This window comes from Falco peregrinus, chromosome 19 (genome assembly GCF_023634155.1).
Source record: "Falco peregrinus isolate bFalPer1 chromosome 19, bFalPer1.pri, whole genome shotgun sequence".
Lineage (NCBI taxonomy): Eukaryota > Metazoa > Chordata > Aves > Falconiformes > Falconidae > Falco > Falco peregrinus.
In genome coordinates, this window is record NC_073740.1 from 3,560,822 (window position 1) to 3,584,445 (window position 23,624).

Genomic DNA, 23,624 nt, shown 5'->3' on the forward strand with positions numbered 1-23,624 from the left:
CTGTGCTGTGCCGTGCCAACCCATGCCATGCTGTGCCATAGTGTGCCATGGCGTGGTGTGCCGTGCTGTGCCGTGCTGTGCCATGCCACGCTGTGCCATTGTGTGCCATGGCGTGGTGTGCCATGGTGTGCCGTGCTGTGCCATGCCATGCTGTGCCACTGTGTGCCATGGCGTGGTGTGCCATGGTGTGCCGTGCTGTGCCGTGCTGTGCCATGCCACGCTGTGCCATTGTGTGCCATGGCGTGGTGTGCCATGGTGTGCCGTGCTGTGCCATGCCATGCCGTGCCAGCCTGTGCCATGCTGCACCATGGTGTGTCATGGTGTGCTGTGCCATGCCGTGGGGACTGTGCCAGCACTGCCCTGCTCTGGCTTTGTCCCTGCTGCAGGATGCCTCAGGGCTTGGCCACAGGACCCCAGCGCATCCCAGTGCTGGGGCCGCTGCCCCGGTGGGCTCCGGACACCCCGGTCATCGCAGTGCCACCTGCGCGGTGCCTGGGGTGTCCTGCCCGGGCAGACGGTGAGGAATGCCCCCCCCCCAGCTCTCAGCCTCTCCTTCTCTCCTTCTCTTGCAGCAACTGAGCTCCAGGTCCCGGCCGCCTCCGCCTGCCCCTGCCTCTGTCTGATATGTTTGATATTAGGTTGTTTTATTAGCAAACCAACTAAATATCAAACATATTCTTACAGCGCCAGGGATGCCCAGCAAGATGCTGCCTGCGCCCTCCTGCAAGCAGGGGGGAGCGTGGAGGGGGTGTCCTGTGCCCCTCCTGCCCCCAAGCCCCGCTGCTGCAATAAAAGCCGTCTGCCCGCACTGCATGCCCGTCTCCGTGGGGCTGGGGTGAGGGGGCTGGAGGCTGCCACCCCCGGGGGCCGGCAGAGGTTTGGGATGGCGGCAGGGTCAGCGCTCACCACCTGTCCCCCTGCTCACGCCTGGGATGATCCCAGGACAAAGGCACGTGGCCTCGTGCCCACCACCGGCCCCGCCGCCCCGCTGCGGGGGGGTTATTTATGGCTCCCAGGGCACGGGGGTGGCAGCACCATTTGGGGCCCTGCGTGGGCACCATCCCTCCTGGCCCCCAACCTGGGTGGTGGGGAGGTGCCGCTGGGCTTCGGGTCCCTCTCCTGGGTCCCTGGGTGCTGACCCCCTCAGCCCCCAAAATCTGTCCTGGGATGGGAGCGGTGGGTGGCCCTGACCTGGCTCCTGGGGCCAGCAGGGCCTTGGGGACCAGCGCAAGGAGGATGCTAATCCCGGAGAATTCCTCCCCCGCGACTCCGGAATTTGCTCCTCCAGCTGCCAACAGCATCTTGTGCCTTGGTGCCAAGCACCAGCGCAGCCGGAGCCGGGCAGGGGGCTCACCTGCTGCTGGGGGGCTCATCCCCAGGTGTGGGGCTCAGCTGCTTCTGCTGCTCCCCGCTGAGCCCAACAATTTGGGCTGGGGGCTGCTGCTAAGCCCCCACTCCCAAAATAGCGCTGGGCTGAGCTCGCCCTTTTCCATGCCACCCCCAGCTGCGGGTAAATGTCAGCCCAGGGCCACCAAAACCCCGCTGAGCCCCTGGTGGGTGCAAACTGGGGGGGGGGGGGTTTGCTGGGGTTTGCTGTGGTGCCGCATGGACCCGGATTGATGTCCCGAGCGTGTCCCGAGGGAGCGCCGGGTGGGAGCACGGTGTCCCCGTGACGCTGGCCAGGGTGTCCCGTTGCATGGGGGGGCGGGGGGCCAGGACAATGCAGGACCCCCAGCTCGCAGACCTTTTTATAACCAGCCCAGCTGTTCTCTGGGGCCCAAATAAGGCTGCGGCCCCCCGGCCCCCCCAGGGCAGACAATGGGTCCCCAGCACAGACTTTTTGGGAAGGTGGGGAGGCGGCTCGGCCCAAGAAAGGCAAAGCCCCGGCGAGCAGGGCAGGGTTGATAAACTGGGCAGCGGGGCAGCGGGCATCATTGCTGCCCTGCCTCCCCTGCCCGCCCCGCCGCCCACCGCCCCACCGCTGGTGCCCCTGTCCCAGCCAGGATGGAGGCCATCAAGAAGAAGATGCAGATGCTGAAGCTGGACAAGGAGAACGCCCTGGACCGGGCGGAGCAGGCAGAGGCGGAGCAGAAGCAGGCGGAGGAGCGGAGCAAGCAGGTAGGGTGGGCAGCAGAAGCCCCCAGCCTGGGGATGTTTGGGGTCAGGGGGGCTTCCCCCCGTGCTGGACCGCGCTGAGCCCAGACCCAGCAGACTCTGGCAAGGGGTACAAGGGTGCGAGAGCTGCCACCGTCTCACAGCTCGGGGCTGGGGCGCAACGCCACGGGGCATCCTGAGGACTGCCCAGGGCTCAGCCCCTGCCAGCTGGTGGCCTGTGGGGCAGGGACAGACACTGTGGGGCCTGGGACAGGGCAGGAGGGATGCTGTGGGGCAGAGCTGGCACCAGGACGGGGCAGGAGGGATGCTGTGGGGCTGAGCTGGCACCAGGACGGGGCAGGAGGGATGCTGTGGGGCAGAGTTGGCACCAGGATGGGGCAGGAGGGATGCTGTGGGGCAGAGCTGGCACCAGAACGGGGCGGGAGGGATGCTGTGGGGCAGAGCTGGCACCAGAACGGGGCGGGAGGGATGCTGTGGGGCAGAGCTGGCACCAGGATGGGGCAGGAGGGATGCTGTGGGGCTGAGCTGGCACCAGGATGGGGCGGGAGGGATGCTGTGGGGCAGAGTTGGCACCAGGATGGGGCAGGAGGGATGCTGTGGGGCAGAGCTGGCCCCGGGACTGGACTGTAGAGATGCTGTGGGGCAGAGTTGGCACCAGGATGGGGCAGGAGGGATGCTGTGGGGCAGAGCTGGCACCAGGATGGGGCAGGAGGGATGCTGTGGGGCAGAGTTGGCACCAGGATGGGGCAGGAGGGATGCTGTGGGGCAGAGCTGGCACCAGGATGGGGCAGGAGGGATGCTGTGGGGCAGAGCTGGCCCCGGGACTGGACTGTAGAGATGCTGTGGGGCAGAGCCGAGCCTGGGATGGTGCAGGCAGGGGTGTCTTGCCATGTGGGGGTCCAGAGGGGTCCCCATCTGCGGTGACTGCTGCTGCCCTTCCAGCTGGAGGATGAGCTCGCTGCCATGCAGAAGAAGCTGAAGGGGACGGAGGATGAGCTGGACAAATACTCTGAGGCCCTGAAAGATGCCCAGGAGAAGCTGGAGCTGGCAGAGAAGAAGGCAGCGGACGTACGTATGGGGGGCAGGGGGGGAGCCGCGGGAGCTGCCCTCCCTTCGTCACCCTCCTGGTGGGACCGCAGCCCTTCCCTGTGGCCTTGGGGACAGAGGAGGGTCCCTGCCGGGCTCGGCAGGCTCCTGGCAAAGCTGTGGGGGGGTCTGGGAGCAGGGAGTGCCCCCAGGAATGACACAGCCCGGGGGGGGCCACCCACGGCCACGCAGGGGACAGAGGGACGCTGGCAGGGACTGGTCCCAGCTTCTTCTTGGGCAGCGATGTCCAGGGCAGCCCGGGAGCGGGGATGGAGCAGGATGGGCTCCCCAAACCGGAGTGTGGGGACCCCCAGCTGAGGGCGGAGCAGCAGCCAGCAGCCCCTTGAGTGTGGGACACGGGGGCCACGCGTGTCCCCAGGGAACTCTGAGTCATGGTTGGCGCTGGAGGAGCCAAGCTCCAGAGGAGGAGGAGGAGGAGGAGGAGGAGGCCGCGTGGGCAGAGACAACGGCACAGCCAGCTATTGTTGGTGGCCGTTTCCAGGAAAACAATGGCGCGAGCGGTGCAGGGTTTCGCCGCCCGGCCGCGATCCCGGCCGTCCCGTGGTGCGGCGGCCAGCCAGGACCTGGCGGCCAAGGGTCGAGCAGTTGGGGCCACACTGACCTTCCCACCTGTGGGAGCCGGGAGAAAGGCTCCAGCCTCCTCTCCCTCAGCTCTGACATCCAGCCCGGAGGCAGGAGCCTTCCCCTCCCGCCGCGCCGAAGCCCCCCAAGCCCCAGCATGGCACCACGGCTCTTCATGGCTCTTCCCAGCACGGCACGGCTCTGGCCGGGGGACCAAGGTGCCAGCGGGGGCTACCAAGCCCTCGCCGAGCCCTGGGCCGTTTGGCATCGCTGTGGCGTGGCTTGTGGCTTCATCGGGGCGAGCCCCGTCCCTCCCTCGCACCCTCCTGCTCTCCCTCTGCTCCCTGCTGCCAGCCCGCCCTCTGCAGTGGGTCCCGGTGCCCCCAGCCCCCCTGTGCAGTGGGTCCCGGTGTCCCCCCACCCCCGTGGGGCAGGTCCCGGTGTCCCCAGCCTCCCTGTGCAGTGGGTCCTGGTGTCCCCAGCCCCTCGTGGGGCAGGTCCCAGTGTCCCCCCACCTATGCAGTGGGTCCTGGTGTCCCCAGCCCCTCGTGGGGCAGGTCCCAGTGTCCCCCCCACCTGTGCAGTGGGTCCTGGTGTCCCCAGCCCCGCGTGGGGCAGGTCCCAGTGTCCCCCCACCTATGCAGTGGGTCCTGGTGTCCCCAGCCCCGCGTGGGGCAGGTCCCAGTGTCCCCCCACCTGTGCAGTGGGTCCTGGTGTCCCCAGCCCCGCGTGGGGCAGGTGCCAGTGTCCCCAGCCCCCCTGTGCAGTGGGTCCTGGTGTCCCCAGCCCCGCGTGGGGCAGGTCCCAGTGTCCCCCCACCTGTGCAGTGGGTCCTGGTGTCCCCAGCCCCGCGTGGGGCAGGTCCCAGTGTCCCCCCCCGCCGTGGACCACATTCCCAATCCCCTCACAACTCATTCATCCCTTTCCGGGCACTCAGAGCCCCCTTTTTCTGGCTCTCACCCCCCACGGTGGCTCTTGGGGCTGCCCCCGTTTCACCCCGGCTCAGGGAAGCGGGGCAGGAGGGATTTTACACCCTGGAGCCTCGGATGCAGATCCCGGCTCCTTCCAGGGTCAGGCCCGTCGGTCACCCTCATCCCTGGGGACGTGCCAGGCTGGCCGAGCGTGCCAGCCCTCTGCATCCCGGCAAACGCACCGCCGGGGCACGGCTCTGCCCAGTGGCTGAGGTTTTTTAAGGGGGGGGGGGGCACAGGGTGGGGGGGGCAGCCCAGTGCCCTTTTCCCTTTCCGAGCGAGGGCAGCGGCAGCTCTGCTGCCGTCATGTTTTTATTGAGCTCTCGGGGTGCTCGGTGACCCCCCTGGTGCAGAGGAACGCTCTGGCGTGTGGGGATGCGACTGGGAAAGGCTGTGTGGGGAGGGGGCACAGGGGGACAGTGGCATCGGGGGGGGGGGGCACAGGGGGGCCATGGCATCAGGGTGGGGGGGGCACAGGGGGGCCATGGCATCGGGGTGGGGTGGGGGGCACAGGGGGACCATGGCACAAGGGTGGGGGGCACAGGGGGGCCATGGCATCGGGGTGGGGGGGGCACAGGGGGACCATGGCATCGGGGGGGGGGGGGGCACAGGGGGACCATGGCACAAGGGTGGGCGGGGCACAGGGGGGCCATGGCATCGGGGGGGGGGGGGGCACAGGGGGGCCATGGCACAAAGGGAGGGGGGGGCACAGGGGGACCATGGCATCGAGGGGGGGGGGGCACAGGGGGGCCATTGTAGGATGGGGCACAGGGGGGCCATGGCACAAAGGGGGGGGGGGGCACAGGGGGGCCATTGTAGGATGGGGCACAGGGGGGCCATGGCACCAGGGTGGGGGGGCACAGGGGGGCCATTGTAGGATGGGGCACAGGGGGGCCATGGCACCAGGGTGGGGGGGCACAGGGGGGCCATGGCATCGAGCTGGGGGGGGGGGTCCCAGAGGAACGTTTTCTGCCCTGAGACGGAAGAATTTCAGCGCTGGCTAAAGCCGTCGCCCGGTGGGTTTTGGCAGCCCCGTCCCCAGGCAGGAGGGTGCCCGGGGGGTCTGGGGGCTCTCCGGGGCGGGGGGGGGGGTTGGCTCAGCCCCTGGGAGCGCGGTGCTGGCTGTGCCCGTGTAAGGCCCGCGGAGCTGAGGGACAGGGTGGCCTTGGAGCAGCCGCAGCCCGTGGTGCTCCCGGGGGTCCCACGGGCACCGAGGGTGGGGGGCTGGGGGTCCACATGGGGCAGGGCATGGCCACTGTGTGGGGTGGGACGTGGGAGCCTGTGTGGGGCAGGCTGCCAGGACCTGTGGGGCCAGGGACAGGCTGGCCCTTGTCCCCGTACCGTGTGGGGCAGGTCCTGGTGTCCCCACACCCACGTGGGGCAGATCTCAGTGTCCCCAGGTCCCCACGGGGCTGGCCCTGGTGTCCCCACACCCACGTGGGGCAGATCTCAGTGTCCCCAGGTCCCCACGGGGCTGGCCCTGGTGTCCCCACACCCACGTGGGGCAGATCTCGGTGTCCCCAGCTCCTCCTTGGGGTGGGTCCTGGTGTCCCCAGGCCCCTGTGGGGCAGATCTCGGTGTCCCCAGCCCCCCTGTGCAGTGGGTCCTGGTGTCCCCAGCCCCCGTGGGGCAGGTCCCGGTGTCCCCAGCCCCCCTGTGCAGTGGGTCCCGGTGTCCCCAGCCCCCGTGGGGCAGATCTCAGTGTCCCCAGCCCCCCTGTGCAGTGGGTCCCGGTGTCCCCAGCCCCCGTGGGGCAGGTCCCGGTGTCCCCAGCCCCCCTGTGCAGTGGGTCCCGGTGTCCCCAGCCCCCGTGGGGCAGGTCCCGGTGTCCCCAGCCCCCCTGTGCAGTGGGTCCCGGTGTCCCCCCACCCCCGTGGGGCAAGTCCCGGTGTCCCCAGCCCCCGTGTGCGGTGGGTCCCGGTGTCCCCAGTCCCCGTGGGGCAGGTCCCGGTGTCCCCAGCCCCCCTGTGCAGTGGGTCCCGGTGTCCCCAGCCCCCGTGGGGCAGGTCCCGGTGTCCCCAGCCCCCCTGTGCAGTGGGTCCCGGTGTCCCCTCACCGGCACAGGGCAGGCCCCGGTGCCCCCACTCCCACGCGGGCCACCCCGCCGGGCGGCTGCTCCCCGTCTCCACGGTAACGCGGGCGGAGGGGGAGGAAGTGACGTCACTTCCCGGGCGGCGGGGCCGGGGCGGCGGGTTCCGGTGTTTCGGGCGGGGCGGGCGCGGCGCGGAGCGGCGGGACGGGACGGGACGGGCCGGGAGGATGGCGGGGGCCACCACCATCGAGGCGGTGAAGCGCAAGATCCAGGTGCTGCAGCAGCAGGCGGACGATGCGGAGGAGCGGGCCGACCGCCTGCAGCGGGAGGTGGAGGCCGAGCGCCGCAACCGGGAGCAGGTACCGCCGGTGCCGCGGGCCGGGGTACGGGGCGGCCCCTCTCGCCGGTCCCCAGGGAGGGGATGCCCCGCAGCCGCCCCCCGGGGGGGGAATTTGGAGCCGGGGCGGGTGGTCCCGCGGGTGCGGCGGTGCCCGGGGGTCGCTCCCCGCCGGGTCCGCCCGCCCCCCCGGTGCTGCGTGGGCATCGGCGGGGACCCGGGCGCGGTCTCCGCGGACCGGCGCCACCTCAGCCCGCAGCCGCCTGGGCCCCGGGCCGGTCCCTCCCTTCCGGGTATCCCCGCCGCGTGTCCCTGGGGGGGGTCGCTGGGGTCCCCCTGCCCCCAAGCGGGGCGCCTGGCCCGGTGCTGTGCGGGGCCGGCGGATCCTTGTGTTATCGTTACCCGAGGCAGCCCGGAGCTGCAGGCGGCTGGTGGGGGTGGGCGCTCGGTGCCCGGGGGGGTGGTCCCGGGGTGCCGGGGGGGGAGGGGAGGCCCCCGGCCATCTTGTCTGGCCCCGCGCTGCGAGCACCGAGGTGCGAGTAGCCCCGGCGTGTGCTGGTAAAATGGCAGTGACGGCCCATCCCGCCCCGGGCTCGGCATCCCGCCCGCATCCCGGCCATCCCGGTACCGGCAGCCCCGGGAGCGAGCTGGGGGCTGCGAGCGAGGGAAGGGGCAACGGCGGCAGCGTCCGACCCGGCGAGCGGGGCCGGATGGGGCGGCCCGGGGCAGGTCCCCGCGGGTGGCGGCTCGGCCGTGACTTTGCTGCTGATTCGCTTTAAAATGGGACGCTGAGGCTGCTCCAGCCCGCTGCCCGGGGGGGCCGTGCCCCGGGGGGGGGTCCCGCCCGTGGCGGAGGGAGGGGAGCTGGTGCCCCGGGGGGGGGGTCCTGGGTCCTGTCGCCCCGGGGCGGGGGGGGGGGGGGGGGGGGGGGGGCTGGTGCCCCCGGGTGGGTCCTGCATGTTGGGGGGGGGGCTGGTGCCCGTGGGAGGGTCCTGGGGCTGGTGCCCGTGGGAGGGTCCTGCCCGTGTGGGGGGGGGCGGGCTGGTGCCCCCGGGTGGGTCCTGCCCGTGGGGGTGTCCTGCCCCCCCGTGGTGGGTGGTGTGGTGTGGTGCCCGGGGGGGGGGGGGGGCCCTGTCTGTTGGGGCTGCCGGCCCATGGCGGGGGGTCCTGCCGGCCCGTGGGGGTCCTGCCGGTGGGGGCTGGTGGCAGAAGCTGCCGGGCAGTGGGACGAGGCCACTCCCAGACCTCAGCTGGGCTCTTTGCAGCCACATAAGGAATTCTCATGGAGTAGCGGCGTTGTCATGGGAAACGTGCGTGTTTCTCCCAGCCAACCAGTGGTCCCAGTGTGGTAACCAGTGCTCCCAGTGTGGTGGTGTCTTGCGTTCACCCTGTGGCCTGGCCCTTGGGATCTGTGGGACCTGGGGAAGCCACGGTGAGCCTGGAGGGCCGAGGGGAGCTCGGTAGCTCCCCGACTCGGGGCAGCCTTCCCGAAGGATGCACGGAGTAACGGGAACACGCTGGCTGGAAGCGTCACCCCAGCGCTCTGGGGAAGCCCGACTGCTTCAGCTGCAGCCAGAGAGGAGGAGCAGAAAGGGAGGTGTGAGGACCCTTCCGCAGAGGGGGACAGGCAGTCCCTTAAAAGCAAGGGTTGGTTGTTTTTTTTTTGGGGTGGATAAGCACTGCCTTGCAGGATGTCCGGGCGAAACGATGCGGTTCAGAGGGTCAGGAAACAGAGGCTGCCTCCATCCTGTGGGAGGAGGCTCTCCACCTTGACAGCTCATTGCCTCTGCCAGGCCAAAGACGCCTATCGAGCCGTCTCTTTCCCAGTTCTGCTTATCGTCTGGGTTCGTTCCTCTTCCAGCAGACCACATCCTCCTCGGAGGAAGGTGCTGGTGGGGCTGGCTCCGGGGCAGCCTGCTGCAGCGCCGCCACCTTCCAGCACCGAAGCGTGGGGGCTTTCCCCGGGGAAGAGCAGGGCGTGCGGGCATGGGAGCTGCTCTTCAACTTGGGTTTTCACAACCTGGTCTTGATGCTGCGAGGGGGGAAAAACTTGGACAGCCCCTCCCGGGAGCTGAACATGATTTGTGTTGGGCTCTGCTCTAACACTGGCTTCTTTCATCACCCTGCTCCTCCCTCCTTGGGCATGGTTGCAAGCGGCGTGTCCTTGCAGGCTGCTTTGTTACGAGTCGCTGGGGTATTTCGTATATGCTTGGCATGTGCCTGCGCACGGGTCCCTGCAGAAGATGACAGTGCTGCCCTGAAATGGCTGCAGCCCTGTCCATCCTTGTGCCGGTGCGGTTATCCCGTTGGAGATGAGGATTCTGGGTTCCCCTTGGGTGGCTGGCGTTGGGGGTTGGTGCACCCAAACCGCCTGGGCTTCCCCTGGGCCGGGGTTGATGCGGACTGGGCTGGGAGCAGATGCCTGGTGGTCGATAGCAGTGCTGCTCTAACAGGCCGGGCTGTGGGGGTGTACGATGGCTTCTGATCTCTGCTGCTTCGGTAAAGCCTCGGTCACTTTTGTGGTCGCGCTTCTGGCGAATGCACGGTGCCTGCGGGCTTTCGGCGATTCGGCCGGCTCCTGGCACGGACGACTGAGCTGAGGTGGCTGGTGGCGTGTGGCTGCGGCTGGGAACAGCCTCCTCAACTCTCTCAGGACTGGGTGCTGAGGCTTTTGCTCTTTCTCTGGGTTATTAGTGAATCGCAGGGAGGAAGGAAGCTCTCCGGGGCTCGAGCCGCTGGGCTTGCGGCCACTACAGCCATCGGCTGGGGCTGGCGCCGTCGAAAGCCTGGCCTGCCAGTGCCCTGACACAGTCTGGCAAACCTCTCGAGCTGTTCATCTTCCTCACGTTGCTGATGAGAGGGCTGGTTTCAAGCAATGCCCGTGTCCAGATCACAGGAGTAAAGTGACTTTGTGCTAAACGGTAGCTGTCCCAGAGCTCTGGTGTGGTGGGTAAACAGGACTGTGATTGATGGCCTGGCAGGGTTACAGCAGCTGCAGAGAAGACCCATTAGCAGCGTAAGTCATCTACTTAATGTTTATGGCTTAAACTGTCACGTCAGCTCAAGCTGACGGGCGAGAAACCTGCAGGATGACTGCTGCACGGACAAAGCTTGTGTGAAATGTTGCGAGGCGTAACGTGCATGCGAGCAAGCATATGGGAGTGCAGCCTCTGTAAGAAAGTGGATAAAGCACCGGGGCTTTGTTTTGGCTTCCCATGTGCTGCTGGTGACCTGAAGGCAGACCTCAGCTGCCCTGCGCTAACTGCTAAACCTGCCGCAGACTGAGTTGCCCTCATCTGCTCCCTCTAGGCTGAGGCAGAAGTGGCGTCTTTGAATCGCCGTATCCAGCTGGTAGAGGAGGAGTTAGACCGAGCCCAGGAGCGCCTTGCCACAGCTCTGCAGAAGCTGGAGGAGGCAGAGAAGGCCGCAGATGAAAGCGAAAGGTGAGCAAGGGCTGCTGCTCTCACTCCGTCAAACATCTCGGACATGTTCCTCACCGAGGGCTTGGTGCCATCAACCTCTTGGGCTTCCTGGAGGGTGGGAAGTAGATACCACATCAAGGCTGGATGTGGGAGTCGGTACCAGTTGCGGAGCAACTCAAACAATGCTGTTGGCCTTAAGTGAGTATCTTGGAACCTGAGGCTAAGGAGCATGTAGGCGCTGTGCGCTGCTGTGCCTCCCCGCCTTCAAGGGAGGAGAAGTAAGTGGGTTCTGGAACACCCTTGACTCATGAAGGTGGCTGCTGGTGGGGAAGCCTCTCTTCCCGCTGCCTCTGCCAGCATCCTTCCTTCTGGCAGCTGTCCCCTGACCCAGCGGTGTGATTCATTGGGGCGCAGTCCACTTCCAGCTGGCTGGTGTGCTTCACTGGTGCACACGCCGTAGTGAGCAGCCTGACCCAGCTGATGTCCTGCCATAAAGATGGACTTGGCTCTTCCTGCGGTCCAGCCTGGAAAATGCTTGGAAAGACAGCCTGGCTTGTTCTTCTCAGCAGCAGCGCGTTTCCCTTGGTCCAGGAGCGCAATGAGCTGCTGGAGTAACGCTCCAAGGAACAGTTAATTCTGAGCAATCGAGGTCGCTGTGTTTGCATCAGCCCAGCGGTGTCTGCCTTCCTGTGCTACCCTCTGCACTTGGAGGTGTTGTGGCTCATAAGGAAGCAGCGTGGTCCTGGGGGAGCACTGGTAATGCTCTGAAACCCATTACACCACCGGTTTGTACGGGATTGTTTTATACATCTCCCCTCCCTGTGCTTTCTTTTGGGCAGAGGCATGAAAGTCATTGAAAACAGAGCTCTGAAAGATGAGGAGAAGATGGAGCTGCAGGAGATCCAGCTCAAGGAAGCCAAACACATTGCAGAGGAGGCGGATAGGAAGTATGAGGAGGTGAGACCCTTGGATGCTCTACAGCTGATCCGGGCCAGGAGAGGCGGCTCCTCTTCCTGCTGACAGGGCTTTCCTGGGCAAAGCTGGGGGGAGAGCCTGGCTCTCAGTGGGGCTACATCAGTGCTCCCCTTAGCCAAAAGGTTCTGGCAGCTCCGGTGACTCCTGCAGGCATTGCCTTTCCTGCCTTGCACGGCCTGCAAGTACAAAATCATCTTTCGTCCTCTTAACTCAGATTCTCCTTTCCAGGTTGCTCGGAAACTGGTGATCATAGAGGGAGATCTGGAGCGTACTGAAGAGAGAGCTGAGCTTGCAGAGTCGTGAGTAATCTGCTTGCACGTAACTGGCATCTACCTTTGCATGGGAACTAACACAGCATTTCTAACCTTGTTACACAAGGCCTGGAGCACAGGGTAGGTTTAGATTCTCAGATGGAAGAGTTGGAACCACTCTCTTGCTTGGCATGGGATTGGGTCCGTCGAGGATGTGGAGTTTGCATCGAGGTGATTTGCCTTGGAGTGGAGATGTTCTGCCCCTTTGCACGGAGGGACTCCCCGGTTAGCGAGGCCGGATAATCCTTTTCCACTCGGTATTCACCAGCACTGCTTTTGTACGTACGGTCACAAGGTCCTTACACGTTGCTACGGGGGCACGTGAGTGCACAACGCTTGTGCTGAAGTGGCGGAGGCCTCCTGGACTGGGAGCTGAGTGGCATGGCGGGAGGTCCGAGGGCAGAACTGTGCCTCTTAAAATATTCACAGCAACCGCTACAGACTTCTGCACTGCTGAGTCACAAGCTGGACTTCCTCTGCTCTGAGCAGGCACAAATTGTGGCATTTGGGCTCCTTCCACGTGTCCGGATGCTTTAGCTGATCTTTGAGGAGCCGCTCAGGGCCTTGTCTAACAAAGTTAGCGTGTATGCAGCAGTAGCACTGTGCTTCCTGCCTGGACATGCATGTCATGACCATGACTTTTTTGTGTTTTTCCCCCTACTCCCTTTTTTTTGCTCTGCGGTGTTGTGTTATTGGTGCTCCTTTTGACCCTTGCCCCCACCTGGCTTGTGCCATCGTGTGACCGTCACTAACAGTCGTTGCCGGGACCTGCAGGAGCAGATCAGAGTGATGGACCAGAACTTGAAGTGTCTGTCTGTTGCCGAAGAAAAGGTACTAACCTTTCCCTTCTCAAACCATTAAACCAGAACTCTTGTGGTGGTCTTGCTACGCTTCTTCCCTCAGCTTAACTGCGTCTTTCTCTCTCCTGGAATGTTCTGTCCTCTGCCCGTCAATATTCTGGTCTGAGTGGTGGTGGCTGTCCATCTGTCCGTCAGAACAGCTTCCCTCCTTACAGCAATCTAAACATGCATTTTCTACTTGAAGACTCCAGGTCCAGCAGAAATCTGTGTCCACATCTCAGCTGCTCAGCTCAGTGCCCTGCGCATGTGCTGGCAGAACGCTTCAAATATATGAACTTGGAGGCAGGAAGGGAACTTGCTTTCTGCACAAGTGCCTCAAAGCAGGGTCCCATCCAGTCTGATCGCAGACTGACTCCTAAAGAACTTCTGGGGCTTCCCTGCACGTGAATTCACTTCTTGTCTCTCCTGTCTTTCCCTCCCGCTTCTTCTTTTCCTTTTTCTCCCCCCCTTTCTTTACGAAACCCCACAGTAAGTGTTCCGAGCTGGAGGAAGAGCTGAAGAATGTCACCAACAATCTCAAGTCTCTTGAGGCTCAGGCTGAGAAGGTAGGGCTGCTTGTCCAAGGGCCAGAAACATTTGTTTTATGAGGAGGGTGTGTGACAGCAGAGCACCCACTGGGATGGAAATGATGCAACCACAGCCTTAAGCGAGCGAGGAGAGCTGCGTTTGCTCTCCCGGGAGAGCTAACGGATTTCAGTGCAGGGCTGATGTTGGCTGTAGGAGCTGGGAGTGCGGGAAGCCTGGCTGCCCTTCCCTGCCTTGGGGCAGGCTCAGTCACCCAAGATGTTTATGCTGCTGGGGTGAGAATTTTTCTGCGCCCAAGTCTGTGTTCCGTGCGTGATGTGGGATTTGCTGCCTGACCCAGTTCTGTTGGACTAGGGTTACGGACGTGAGCGACTCCCAGCTGGAAGTTTCTGTGGGCATGTGCGCTGCAGTGAGGAGTTTGTCTCCCTCTGTAGCTGTGGGCTCTCTGGAGTGGGAGGTACTTAGGGCTGCTGGTTGCTGACTCCTCTCATTTTCCACAGTACTCTCAAAAAGAGGATAAATATGAGGAAGAGATCAAGATCCTGACTGATAAACTCAAAGAGGTGAGCGACTATGCTGGGATAGCCCAGCTGGGTGAGCTGGCCTCAGCTTGACTGGGGAGAGACCCGGAGGGTGGGAGGCTTCGTGCCTTCGGGCTGATGATGCCTCTGTAGTCCTTCGCTGTGTCCCAGAGCTGCTGTACTAACTGGCTTGCTTCTGTCTGGCAGGCGGAGACCCGTGCTGAATTCGCTGAACGGTCTGTAGCCAAGCTGGAGAAGACTATCGATGATTTGGAAGGTACATGCTGGGGCTGGGAAGCCAAAGAATATGTGGTGAGGAGTGGGGAGCTGAGGAAGATTGTCTCCCAGATAGCTGAGGAGTGGAGGCACCGCTCTGCTCCTCAGTACTTGGAGCATGACCTAATTCAGCCTCCAAGGTGAGGCTGCCTCCCGGCTCAAGAGTTGTGCCCCGTGTATCTCCTTTGAAAACGGTTCCCTGGCTGCGCTGTGGCAGGTCTCAAGCTCTCGATCCAAACACCTTGCCGTATCTGGCTGGTAGTGCCAGATAGTGCGGCTGGTGTATCTTGGTCGTGATGTCCTCAGGAATGTAACTGGCTTCCTACGCTCCAGCTTAACCCAATTTAAGGAGTGGCATAGGAGGGAAGCAGCTGAATCCAACACAGGAATTGGTTACAACGTATTTCCATGCAGAATGTCACGTGTGTGGCTGGTTGCTGCAGACAGCCTTGCTGCAAGTCAGCCACAGTAGTCAGTGAGTCTTGAAACAGCCCCCATGAAGACTCAGGCTCCCCAGTATCAGTCCTGGTTCAAGATTAAATCACTAGAAACCCCATCCGTGCAGTGCGGTGGTCAGCCTGTGCCAAGGATGGGTTCCTTTCTTCTTCCAGTTCCTGGTTTCACAGTCCTTCAGGAGCACTCCTGAGGCCAGCCATTGCAGAATCCTACCTTTCCCCAAGCCACAGAAGGAGAAAGTTCCAGTTGCCTCCCTTAAATCTGGGGCTGTGGCAGGAGTGGTGGTGCTGGTACACCAGAACTCTTACAGGCCTCCTGCCTTGACCACAGCATGTGCCTTTGTGGTTTCTTAGTGCCAGGTCTTGGAGATTCAAAGCCACATCCTTCTGTCTGGAGTCACTCAGGAGGTTTTTTTATCTAGAAATAGCAATGGTGTCAGCTGAGCTGTTCCAGAACCGCAGCCAAGAAGCAATCTGAGCCATCTCATGATCCAGGGCAAGCTTTTTTTTTTGTTTGGAACTGCAAAACCTTCTCCAAATCCCTGCATGCTCCCCTTGAAACATGTTGATTGAGAGTTGGCTCTGGTCTCCAGCCTTGCTGCTGAAGTGACCTAGTTTATGACAACTGACAAAGTTCTCTGGGCTCTCTGAAGCTGTTAACAGCATAACCAGCTGTACTGTAGCCTAGGCAGCCAGAGCTGGGGGGAGTTTGTGCCAGCCCTGTGCAGTGCTGAAGGAGTGCGTCAGGATGAGTGTCAGGACGTCAGGATGAGTGTCAGGACGGCCTCCTCCCCTGAAGGTGGGTGATCTGGCTGTCTGCTCCGTTATCTGATGGAGAACAGGGGTGTGCCTCGTCTGTTCGGCTCACCCTGCCTAGCTGTGTGCTACGGAACGGGAATTCCCTCTGATGCCCAGGACTATTACGGGGCTGACTTCTCCCAAGCCGGTTTTTGTATTGAGACTGAAGGTGAGAACAAAGCACCTCAATTGATCTGCGCCCGCCTTGGGCGTATTAAGCTTCTCACTAGGTGGATGGAGTTGCCCTTCCCTGCTGCTCCTCCTGTCAGTGGTTCTTGCTGACCTAGCTGGACAGCCTGTTTTCACAAGCTGATGTGGTTCTTGGCTCTTCTCCCCGTAGAGCTGCCTTGTAATCCTGGAAGGCACTTGCTGGTCAGACTGTCCTCGGGCTGTTTGAACCCTCCCGTTCGTTGTTGGGAGCTAATACGGAGTCGTGATGGCTCCACATCTAACTTCATTTTCTTCTGTTGGTGAAGCCCATACTGCTTTTCCTGCCCCAGGGTGCTGGAAGAACTCCTCTGCCTTCCCTCATTGTTTCCCTTTTGTTCTCCTCCTAAACCTCTTCTAGATGAGCTCTATGCCCAGAAACTGAAGTACAAAGCAATTAGTGAGGAACTGGACCACGCCCTGAATGACATGACTTCCATGTAAATATGAGCTGGCTGGTGTTCGCCTCTCGCTTCAGCAGGCTAGACCGCCAGAGCTTGCTTGGTTTGCTGTGATTTTCATAGTTGGAGAATCGATGGCGCTGTGTCTAGGTTACTTCTACAGATCTCTGCCTCGAGGATTGCAGAGGCTTCCCTGCAGCATGCTGTACTCTAACTCTAGGTCCTTGTGATCCGCATGTGTAACACCAAGCGCTGTGCTGGCCTGAAAGGGTTCCGACTTGAACTCTTGAGTGCAATTCCCAGTCCCACTGGGAAAGGCTTCCTAAGGTAATGTGGCTTAGTTGCCTGCTGGAGCCACTGAGCCATGGTCTTGTGATTCCTCCTGGAAGAGGCTGTGGAGAGCGCTCGAGTGGGTGCCTTAGGAATTGCCATAACAGGCTTGAGATGGGCTGGATCATGAACCACAGATCTGTGGAAGTAGCTGAACTCGTATGTTTCTGCAACTTTGCTCCTCGGCTTTCTGTTCAGGTTTGCAGTGGGTCCGGCTAACAGCTGCTCTGCACAGTCCTTAGCACTAACCAAGGAGAGGCCAGTACTTGCACCGTAGAGGAAGAGCCTTAACGCTCGTGTCCAAAAGCTCCCTAAGCCAAGTTTGCTGTGCACAAGCACTAAGCTTCTCTAAAAATCAGTGTCTCCTTCTGTCTCACACAGATAAGCCTTGCGATTCCAAACTCCACTTTGGATTTGCCTTTCTGCTTGGTGGCTTGTTCTGCATCTGCACCCTGCATTCACGCTCTCGTCATCTCGCTCTGAATTCCAGTACCTTTTTCCAGTTACTGTGCACAGGGCATCCCTGGGAACGAGTGCTGTAAAGACACTGAAGCTTGACAGCAGCAGCAGCCCCCCAGTTATGCTGCACTTGCTCCTAAACAAAGCTCCCTCTGTTTGACCCGATGTGCCAGACACTGCTGTGCTCTGAGGGGCTGCCCTTTCAATGTCTGGGTGTAGCTGGGAGTATGTTGTTCTTATCTGCATATCTTGCGTAGAGCCATAAAGCTCCTTTTGTATTTCTCTTGCTTGAGCATGATGTCACCTTTTTTAAGGAAAACAATTCTCGTATCAATTGAATGGAACGGCTGGTGCTTTTGAGAAATGGGTTTCTAGTGACCACTGGCTGCTTTAGAGTAACTGTTTCAATGTTGCCTTCAAACCAGTGTAACCCTCATCCTCCTTGGTGGAATACACAGACTTCATTAATGTGCCGGATTTTTCTCTTTGGGTGCCTTACCGGCTGGTGGATGTGAATTGCAGCTCTGCGAGTGGTGCCTCGGCATGCAGCGTGCTCCGTAGGGTTAAACGGGAGCTGGGGGGGGGGGGGGGCGGTTGTAGCAGGAAACCCTCGAGCTGTGCCTGCTGCAGCCTGGCTGAAGTCACTCCTCACACCTGCCTGCTCTGTGGTGTTCACTGGGGTGGCTTTCCAAACGCTGGTTTGCAGTGGGAAGTCGCCACGCCTGATAGTCACTAGGTCACCAGCAGGGTGTGAAAGCTAATAAATATCAAGCGAGCTCTGGCTGGTTTCCAGTTGGATGGGACTGGTTGGGTGTGAGGTGCTGCCTGTGCCTGGGGTGGGAAGTGGGGGGCGAGGGGGGATGTGTGGCCCCTTGTTTTGGGAATGAAGCATGGCTGTGGGCGTCTGAGCCAGGGAATCAGTGTTGTGCAGAGCTTCCCTCCCTGTGCGGGGGCTGAGGGTGACGGGATCCTCCTGGGAGTGCGGCATGGAGCGTTACACCGAGCACTGCTGCGGGCTGCGAGCACTCCGTGTGTCTCCCCACTGGTCAGGGTTTGTTCCTGGTTGCTCTGGTATCATAAACACTGATCAGCCTTTTGTAACTGTGTGCTGCCTTGTGCGGTGGCTTGTCAAATACTTTTTCCTTTCTGGGTTGGTTCATCTGCCACAGTGCCCGAAGAGCCCTTCACGAACAGAATTTTGATGAAATGGGACACCTCCCGTGGTTTCCTCAGGTTTGTGTCACTCCATTCTCCCCACAAATGGCACTAGCAGCAAGGATAGTCCAGACACGCTGAACTGCCCCAGCCTGTTCTCGCTGTCTTCTGTGTCAGGGCTGTCAGCTTTCTGCTGGCTCTGGGCGGGGAAGGAAGGAGCATTCCCGAAAGGAATTTCAAAGGGTAATAGCTTGGAAAGCTCTGGCAGATGGTGGTCTGACTCTCCTGGGGTATGGGGCAATGACTGTGCCCTGTAAGCACAAAGCGAGAACCCGTAACTCCTCAGTAACCAAACCTGCAGCTGGAGCAGGGGGGGTGGATCTTGCACGAGTGGGCAGGGCTTCTGGCACAAGCATCCAGGTCTGTGGATGCTGCCAGCCCAGCATTGAGTTGTCAGCTCTAACCGGGTGGGAGGTGGCACCTTCCCCTTGTGAAATGGCTTCTCTCCTCCTGGGGAGGTCCTGTCAGCTGTGGGTTTATTACTGACCTCCAGGAGCTGGTGGCTCTGCTGTTGCACAGTGATGTTGCAAGTGATGTTATCGATGGCTGGGCTGTGGCAGGCCCTTTCCCCGCTTATCCTGATGGAACTCCGTGCTGGGTGGTAGATGGAAGGGTGGGTGGGTGATGCAACTTCTGCCCTGGGAGGTTTGGAGAGGTTTCTGGTCTGACTGGATTGCTAGGCTTGTGCAGGCTGGTTACCGTGAGCCGGGCTGTTGGCTCAGGAGCACTGCAAGTGCTGATGAGTTGACCAGGAGGCATGGGTCCTGGAGCTCCCCGGGTTGCGAGGACAGCTGGTAAGGCTGCCCTGTGGGCTGGGTGGAGAAGGGAGCAGGCCAAACACTGGAGCTAGCCCTAGCATACCTGGGCAAGCATTCCATGTTGAGGAGCTGTTCCTGAGGTCTGTGAAGGGTCACGCTAATTATTACCGTCAGTCTGCTCCCTCACGTGGCTGGGTCCATCAGATCCCTGTCCACAAGCAGTAAAACGCTTGCTTGAAGGCTGTGAGCCGCTGCACCAGCCTGCAGTCACTGGTACTTCTGACTGCAGTTCACTCCCATCCTGTGCTGCTCTGGAGACCCAGGACCAGCCCTGATCACCTGGTTGGGGCTGGAGACTGGCATCGAGGTGCCTAGCCCACCTGCTCAGAGCCAGCACGGAGGCCAGAGCAGCAGCAGCAGTAGCTGATGTGCAAGGTCGGCTCTGGTGTAGGTCAGGATGGGGCGTACCCGTCCCCTGTCCCACAACCTCCCTCAGCCTTTGGTTAGATTGCAGTGGGTCAGAAATTGTTGGCTGTTGCTTGGTCCCTTGGTGACATTGAAGAAGGGACAATGAAGCAGTGTTACTACCCTTTGTCCTGCAGTGTGAGGTGCAGCTTGAGCAGGTGTCGAGGGCTGAGAGGAGCTGAGGATGGCTGGTAAAGGTGAGCTCCCCTCCTTGTGCGGCCATCACGCTGGTGGGACCGGGCTGAGGCTCTGGAGAGGGCGATGTGCTTTGGCTGCTCCATGTGAACAGCTTGACCTGGTGTCCTGAATCTTTACCTGGCCAGGTCCTGTTGAAAGGCAGAATATTCCGATGTTAAAAGCAATGAGGATGGTGTAGAGACCCTTCAGAGGGTGAGATTCCTAGGGACCTTGTAGTAGAAGGATTTGAGAAGAAGCCCAAGGCCAGCAAGAATTGCTGAGCTTTGTGCTTGCTCTTCAGGCAGAGGCAGCACACTGTGCATATTGCTACAGTTTGTGATTAGTTCTGCCAGGCTGGGAGCTGTCATATAAGCATTTTTTGCTGCCTGGAATTCCCCCAAAATGCAGGAATTGGAGTTGTCAGACCAGAAGGACCCTGCCCGTGTAGATGGGCAGAGATAGATGATGAACTGGCTCTCTGAGGTGGCTGGTTGTGGCTGACAGGTGGCCCTACAGCCCTGAGAGGTGACCCGTCCTGGGAGAAGATCAGACTGGTTCTCCCTTTCACTGGAGGTGCTGAGGAGCACGTGGTTGGTACCATCCCTGGGGACAAGCGTGGTCACTAGAGCCCTGTGAGGCTGTAAGGACAGGGACCAGATGGGAGGCGGAGGCTGGCAGATGCGGGTAGTTGCTGTGGGGCAGATGTAAAAGAGCAGCTGTGCTTCAGAACTTCTGTCCTGAACCCGAAGCAGATCCTGCCTTCAGTTCTGGTCTAGATGTGGTGGGTTGTTAGTGTGGCACAAAGGCATGTCCTTGCAGGAGTGTCCTCTGGGTCAGGTATGAGGTGCTGTCATTCCCAGTTCTGGTAACCATGGCCTACTGTTAAAAATCCCATCAATCGCACCGCTGCGTGGTGTGGCTCGTGCTGGAAGGTGCTTCTGGTTCAGCTGTGCTAGGACCACTTCTTTCTACAAAGTGCTCCACAGGCTTAAAGCACATCCCGTGTCTCTCTCCTTGCCTGGGGACAGCCCAGCCTCCAGGCTCCTCTTCTGGTGTTCTCTTCCTTTCTTTGCCTTTGCAAGTCCTTGGCAGTGCTTCCATTTCTGCCCATACTTGGTTTCCTCTGTCATCTTCCTGAGCTGAAATGCAAGTTGTAAGACAAACTTTTGTTCTCCTCACCTTCATCCGTGTAATAGCCTAGACTCGATCCTCAGAGGCACGCATTACGGAGACAGCTTATTTGATGTGCTCGTCTGGGTACTCTACTAACCTTCCCTTTCTCTCTTTTTCTCTCTTCCTCTTGTTTCCCCTAATCCTGTTGCTGCTGCAGAGCGCCTGTACAGCCAGCTTGAGAAAAACCGCCTGCTCTCTAACGAGCTGAAGTTAACGCTGCATGATCTGTGTGACTGAGAAGGGGGCCCACTAATTAAACGAGCTTATTGCGACCACCAGTGCTGTGGACCACAGTGAAATCTGATCATTCTTAAGACTGGCAGACTTGCAAATTTTATGCAATTGCTGCTATTTAATGGGGCATTTGAATTTATCCTCTAATTTATTTAAGAGTTTTTTGTTGGGTTATTTTTTTTTTTTATAAAGGTAATCTCTATTCTTGGTGAAGTAACCCTCAGACTTGGCTGTTTTTTGAGCAGTCTTGTTCACTTATCCAGGGGGTCCCACCTGGCTCCTCCATGGGACCAGAATGGCTGCACCCACCGAGAGAGGGGCGGGCTGAAATTAGGCTTGTGTCTGCTAAAAGATGCCTGTCAAGTGCTATGACTTAATTTACTGTTAGCTGAATGACTGTAGGATTTCCTGCTGCATGGAATGATGGCTTCTAACAATAAATGACTGACCTCGTGGTCTCTAAGACACTGCACACCTGTAGTACTTTCCTATGTAGTTGAGTCCTAACCTCTAGAAGGTTTCGGGAAAGCGCTTGTTCCTGGGATCTGACTCCAGTGCAGCTGCAGAGCCCCAGAACAGGTTGGGAAAGCACACGGACATCTGGAAAGCAAGTCCCGAAATCCACAGCATGAAGCTGTGTCTTGAGTGCCTGCAGGGAATCTTTCGAACACTGCTGTTGCTAGTGCTCTAGGAAGGCTGCTTCTCTCTCTGTGGGCAGTTTCTGACGCTGGGGAGGTTGGGGAGCGGCTTTGAGAAACTACCTGTACCTAAAGGACATCTTTCTACAGCCTGTCTGGCCGGTGTCCCAGCGTGTGGATCTCTTCAGTGATAAGGGTGGGCTCACCTTTGGAGTGAAGCCTACCTAGAGCGCTAGTTGCTGATCTGAGCTCTCCTGCCTTAAGGAACATGTGAGAATCAACTGTGCAGCTGCCTGTAGTCTTGGGCAGAATTGCAGCACCCTCGCTCCTACTCGCTCCTTGTCTGCCCCTCACTTGAAAACAGCCTTTTCCCTGCTGTCCTTGAGGCATGGTTGTCTGCTCCCTGCTGCTAGGTAGTTGGTGACCAGCTTGGCGTCTCTGTCCTGTGCTGGGGGGAAGGGGGGTGGGGGTGGGGGGCACAACCAGCTGTAATCGCAGGGGGTGATTTCTCAGCGTGTTTCCCCTCCGCGTTGCTCTTGGGTGCCTTGCTGGGCCACGGGGGTCTGCTGTCTAGAAGTGTTGAAGCCCTGAGGAAAGCTAGCTGCAGTCGGAGGTGCCTGCATGCACAACACTGCCTAGAGCACTGGCTAAAAGTACATCGTGACGGTGCCGCCGGGGAGCACTGGCAATGCGAGAGGGCTACAAACGAGCCAGGTAACTTCAGAGCTTCTAGCTGCACCCAGCCAGGTACCCCCAGTCTGAGGACTCGCTGCGGCAGCGTGCTGGGAAAGGGGGGCTAGCGCGAGCTTTCTTTGGCCAAGGTTTCTCGGTTGTCTCGAAGCTGCCTTGTAACTCTTGCCTCTTGCTTCCTGCCAGATAAACTGAAATCCACCAAAGAGGAGCATCTCTGCACGCAAAGAATGCTGGACCAGACCCTGCTAGACCTGAACGAGATGTAATGGATCCCTGCCACTGCCTCTGCCACACGATGCCCGGGGGGGCGGCCCAGCCGCTGCTGACCTCTAACCCTTGGGGACCAGAGTTTACTTTCTGTTGCCAACTTGACCAAACACAAATCTCCTTTGCCTCAGGGTTAAAGGCCATCAGGTTGGGCAGAGCTTCAAACAGCATTATTAAGGGAAGCAAACAATGCAATAATGTTTGGGGAGCATGTTTGAGATGTATACATTTTGTAACTACCTTTTTTTTTTTTTTTTTTTTTTTGTAGCAACCATTGTAAACATTCCAAATAACTCGTGAGGCTGGTGAGCTACACTTCAAAGCTCTTGGCTTTAAAATTCGGTATTAACCTTCTGTTAATCAGCTCTGGGCCACCCTGCTTTGGCAGGAGAGGAAAAGAGGGTGTGATGGTTCTGGCTGTGGGCCACTGAATCAGAGTAGCCAGGCCAGGGACGGAAGCCCATTGGGAAAACTTCCTTTCCAGGAGCCGTTTGCCAAAAGAGCAGTTCAGTTTCTCAGCTTTAAGGTAACTCTGTGTTGTGGAGAAGCCACTTGGGTGAAAGGTGACTGTTTTCGTTCGTGGGGTTTTTTTATTGTTTTCTTTTTTTTAAAAAGCCAAGCCTGTCATCTGAACAATTAGACCTTCACAGGGCTTGTTTCCCTTCCCCCCCGCACTGTTGGCCACTTCATTTCCTTAATGGGCTTAGAGAAGCCGCAGCCCCTCTAACCCATTGCTACCCAGGGGCTGAATTTGCCTTCGCGAAGTGCTGAGGCACCAAGCTTTATTGCTCATCGTTGGGTTACACTTAACAGCTTAAGTACAACAGCCTTGTTTTTCTTGGAGTTTTTTCTGCCTACAGTGAGGGAGGGAACAGAGGCCTTCCCTCCTGGCCAGGAGTGCTCTTAGTGTCTTAAATAAGGTACAAGCCATCTTGCTGTGCATTGCTGATGTGTAGTTGTTGTGAAGCCTGAGTGTGGAGATGTGTCAAGCTCGCGGCGTGTAGCTTGTGGTTTGAGCATGCTGCTTGGTTGTAGCAGTTTTAGGGGCCGATCCGGAGAAAAGAACCCTATCAAGTGTTTTGATACTAAATTGAAAAATTGTCCTGTTGTCTTTTGAAATAAAAACCAATCCCTCCACGCTGCTTGTCTGGCTGCAGAGCTTTACTGTGTGCGATCTGGGCCTGCAGGGGACGAGGGTGGCTCTGGAGACTGGGGCCTGGGGCTGTCCCCTCGGGGGCAGGGGGAGACTGGGGATTTGGGGGTAAGGCCAGGCTGGCCTGCCTCTTCCTGGGCCTGGGCCTGGGCCTGTCCCTCGAGGTAGGGGACCTGGGGGTAAGGCCA

The 23,624-nt window shown here is 60.0% G+C and overlaps 1 protein-coding gene across 23 annotated transcripts; it reads left to right on the forward strand.

The window, feature by feature from the left end:
- The first annotated feature begins 1,961 nt into the window (after window positions 1–1,961).
- TPM3 (tropomyosin 3) lies at window positions 1,962–23,420 on the forward strand. 23 transcript variants are annotated; one of them, XM_055791868.1, is made up of 12 exons: window positions 1,968–2,118; window positions 3,058–3,183; window positions 10,433–10,566; window positions 11,385–11,502; window positions 11,749–11,819; window positions 13,161–13,236; window positions 13,717–13,779; window positions 13,945–14,014; window positions 15,835–15,913; window positions 17,833–17,896; window positions 21,474–21,593; window positions 22,200–23,420. In XM_055791868.1, the coding sequence occupies exons 1-11, from the start codon at window positions 2,005–2,007 to the stop codon at window positions 21,549–21,551; spliced, it is 993 nt and encodes a 330-aa protein (XP_055647843.1). In that variant the 5' UTR covers window positions 1,968–2,004; the 3' UTR covers window positions 21,552–21,593; window positions 22,200–23,420. The 23 variants fall into 23 exon arrangements, 19 of the variants coding, with proteins under 19 accessions (XP_027640969.1, XP_005236450.1, XP_055647843.1 ...); XR_003553979.2 differs by lacking the exon at window positions 17,833–17,896; XR_008744964.1 differs by lacking the exons at window positions 13,161–13,236; window positions 17,833–17,896 and adding an exon at window positions 12,587–12,662 and having other exon boundaries at window positions 2,004–2,118.
- The last annotated feature ends 204 nt before the right edge of the window (window positions 23,421–23,624 follow it).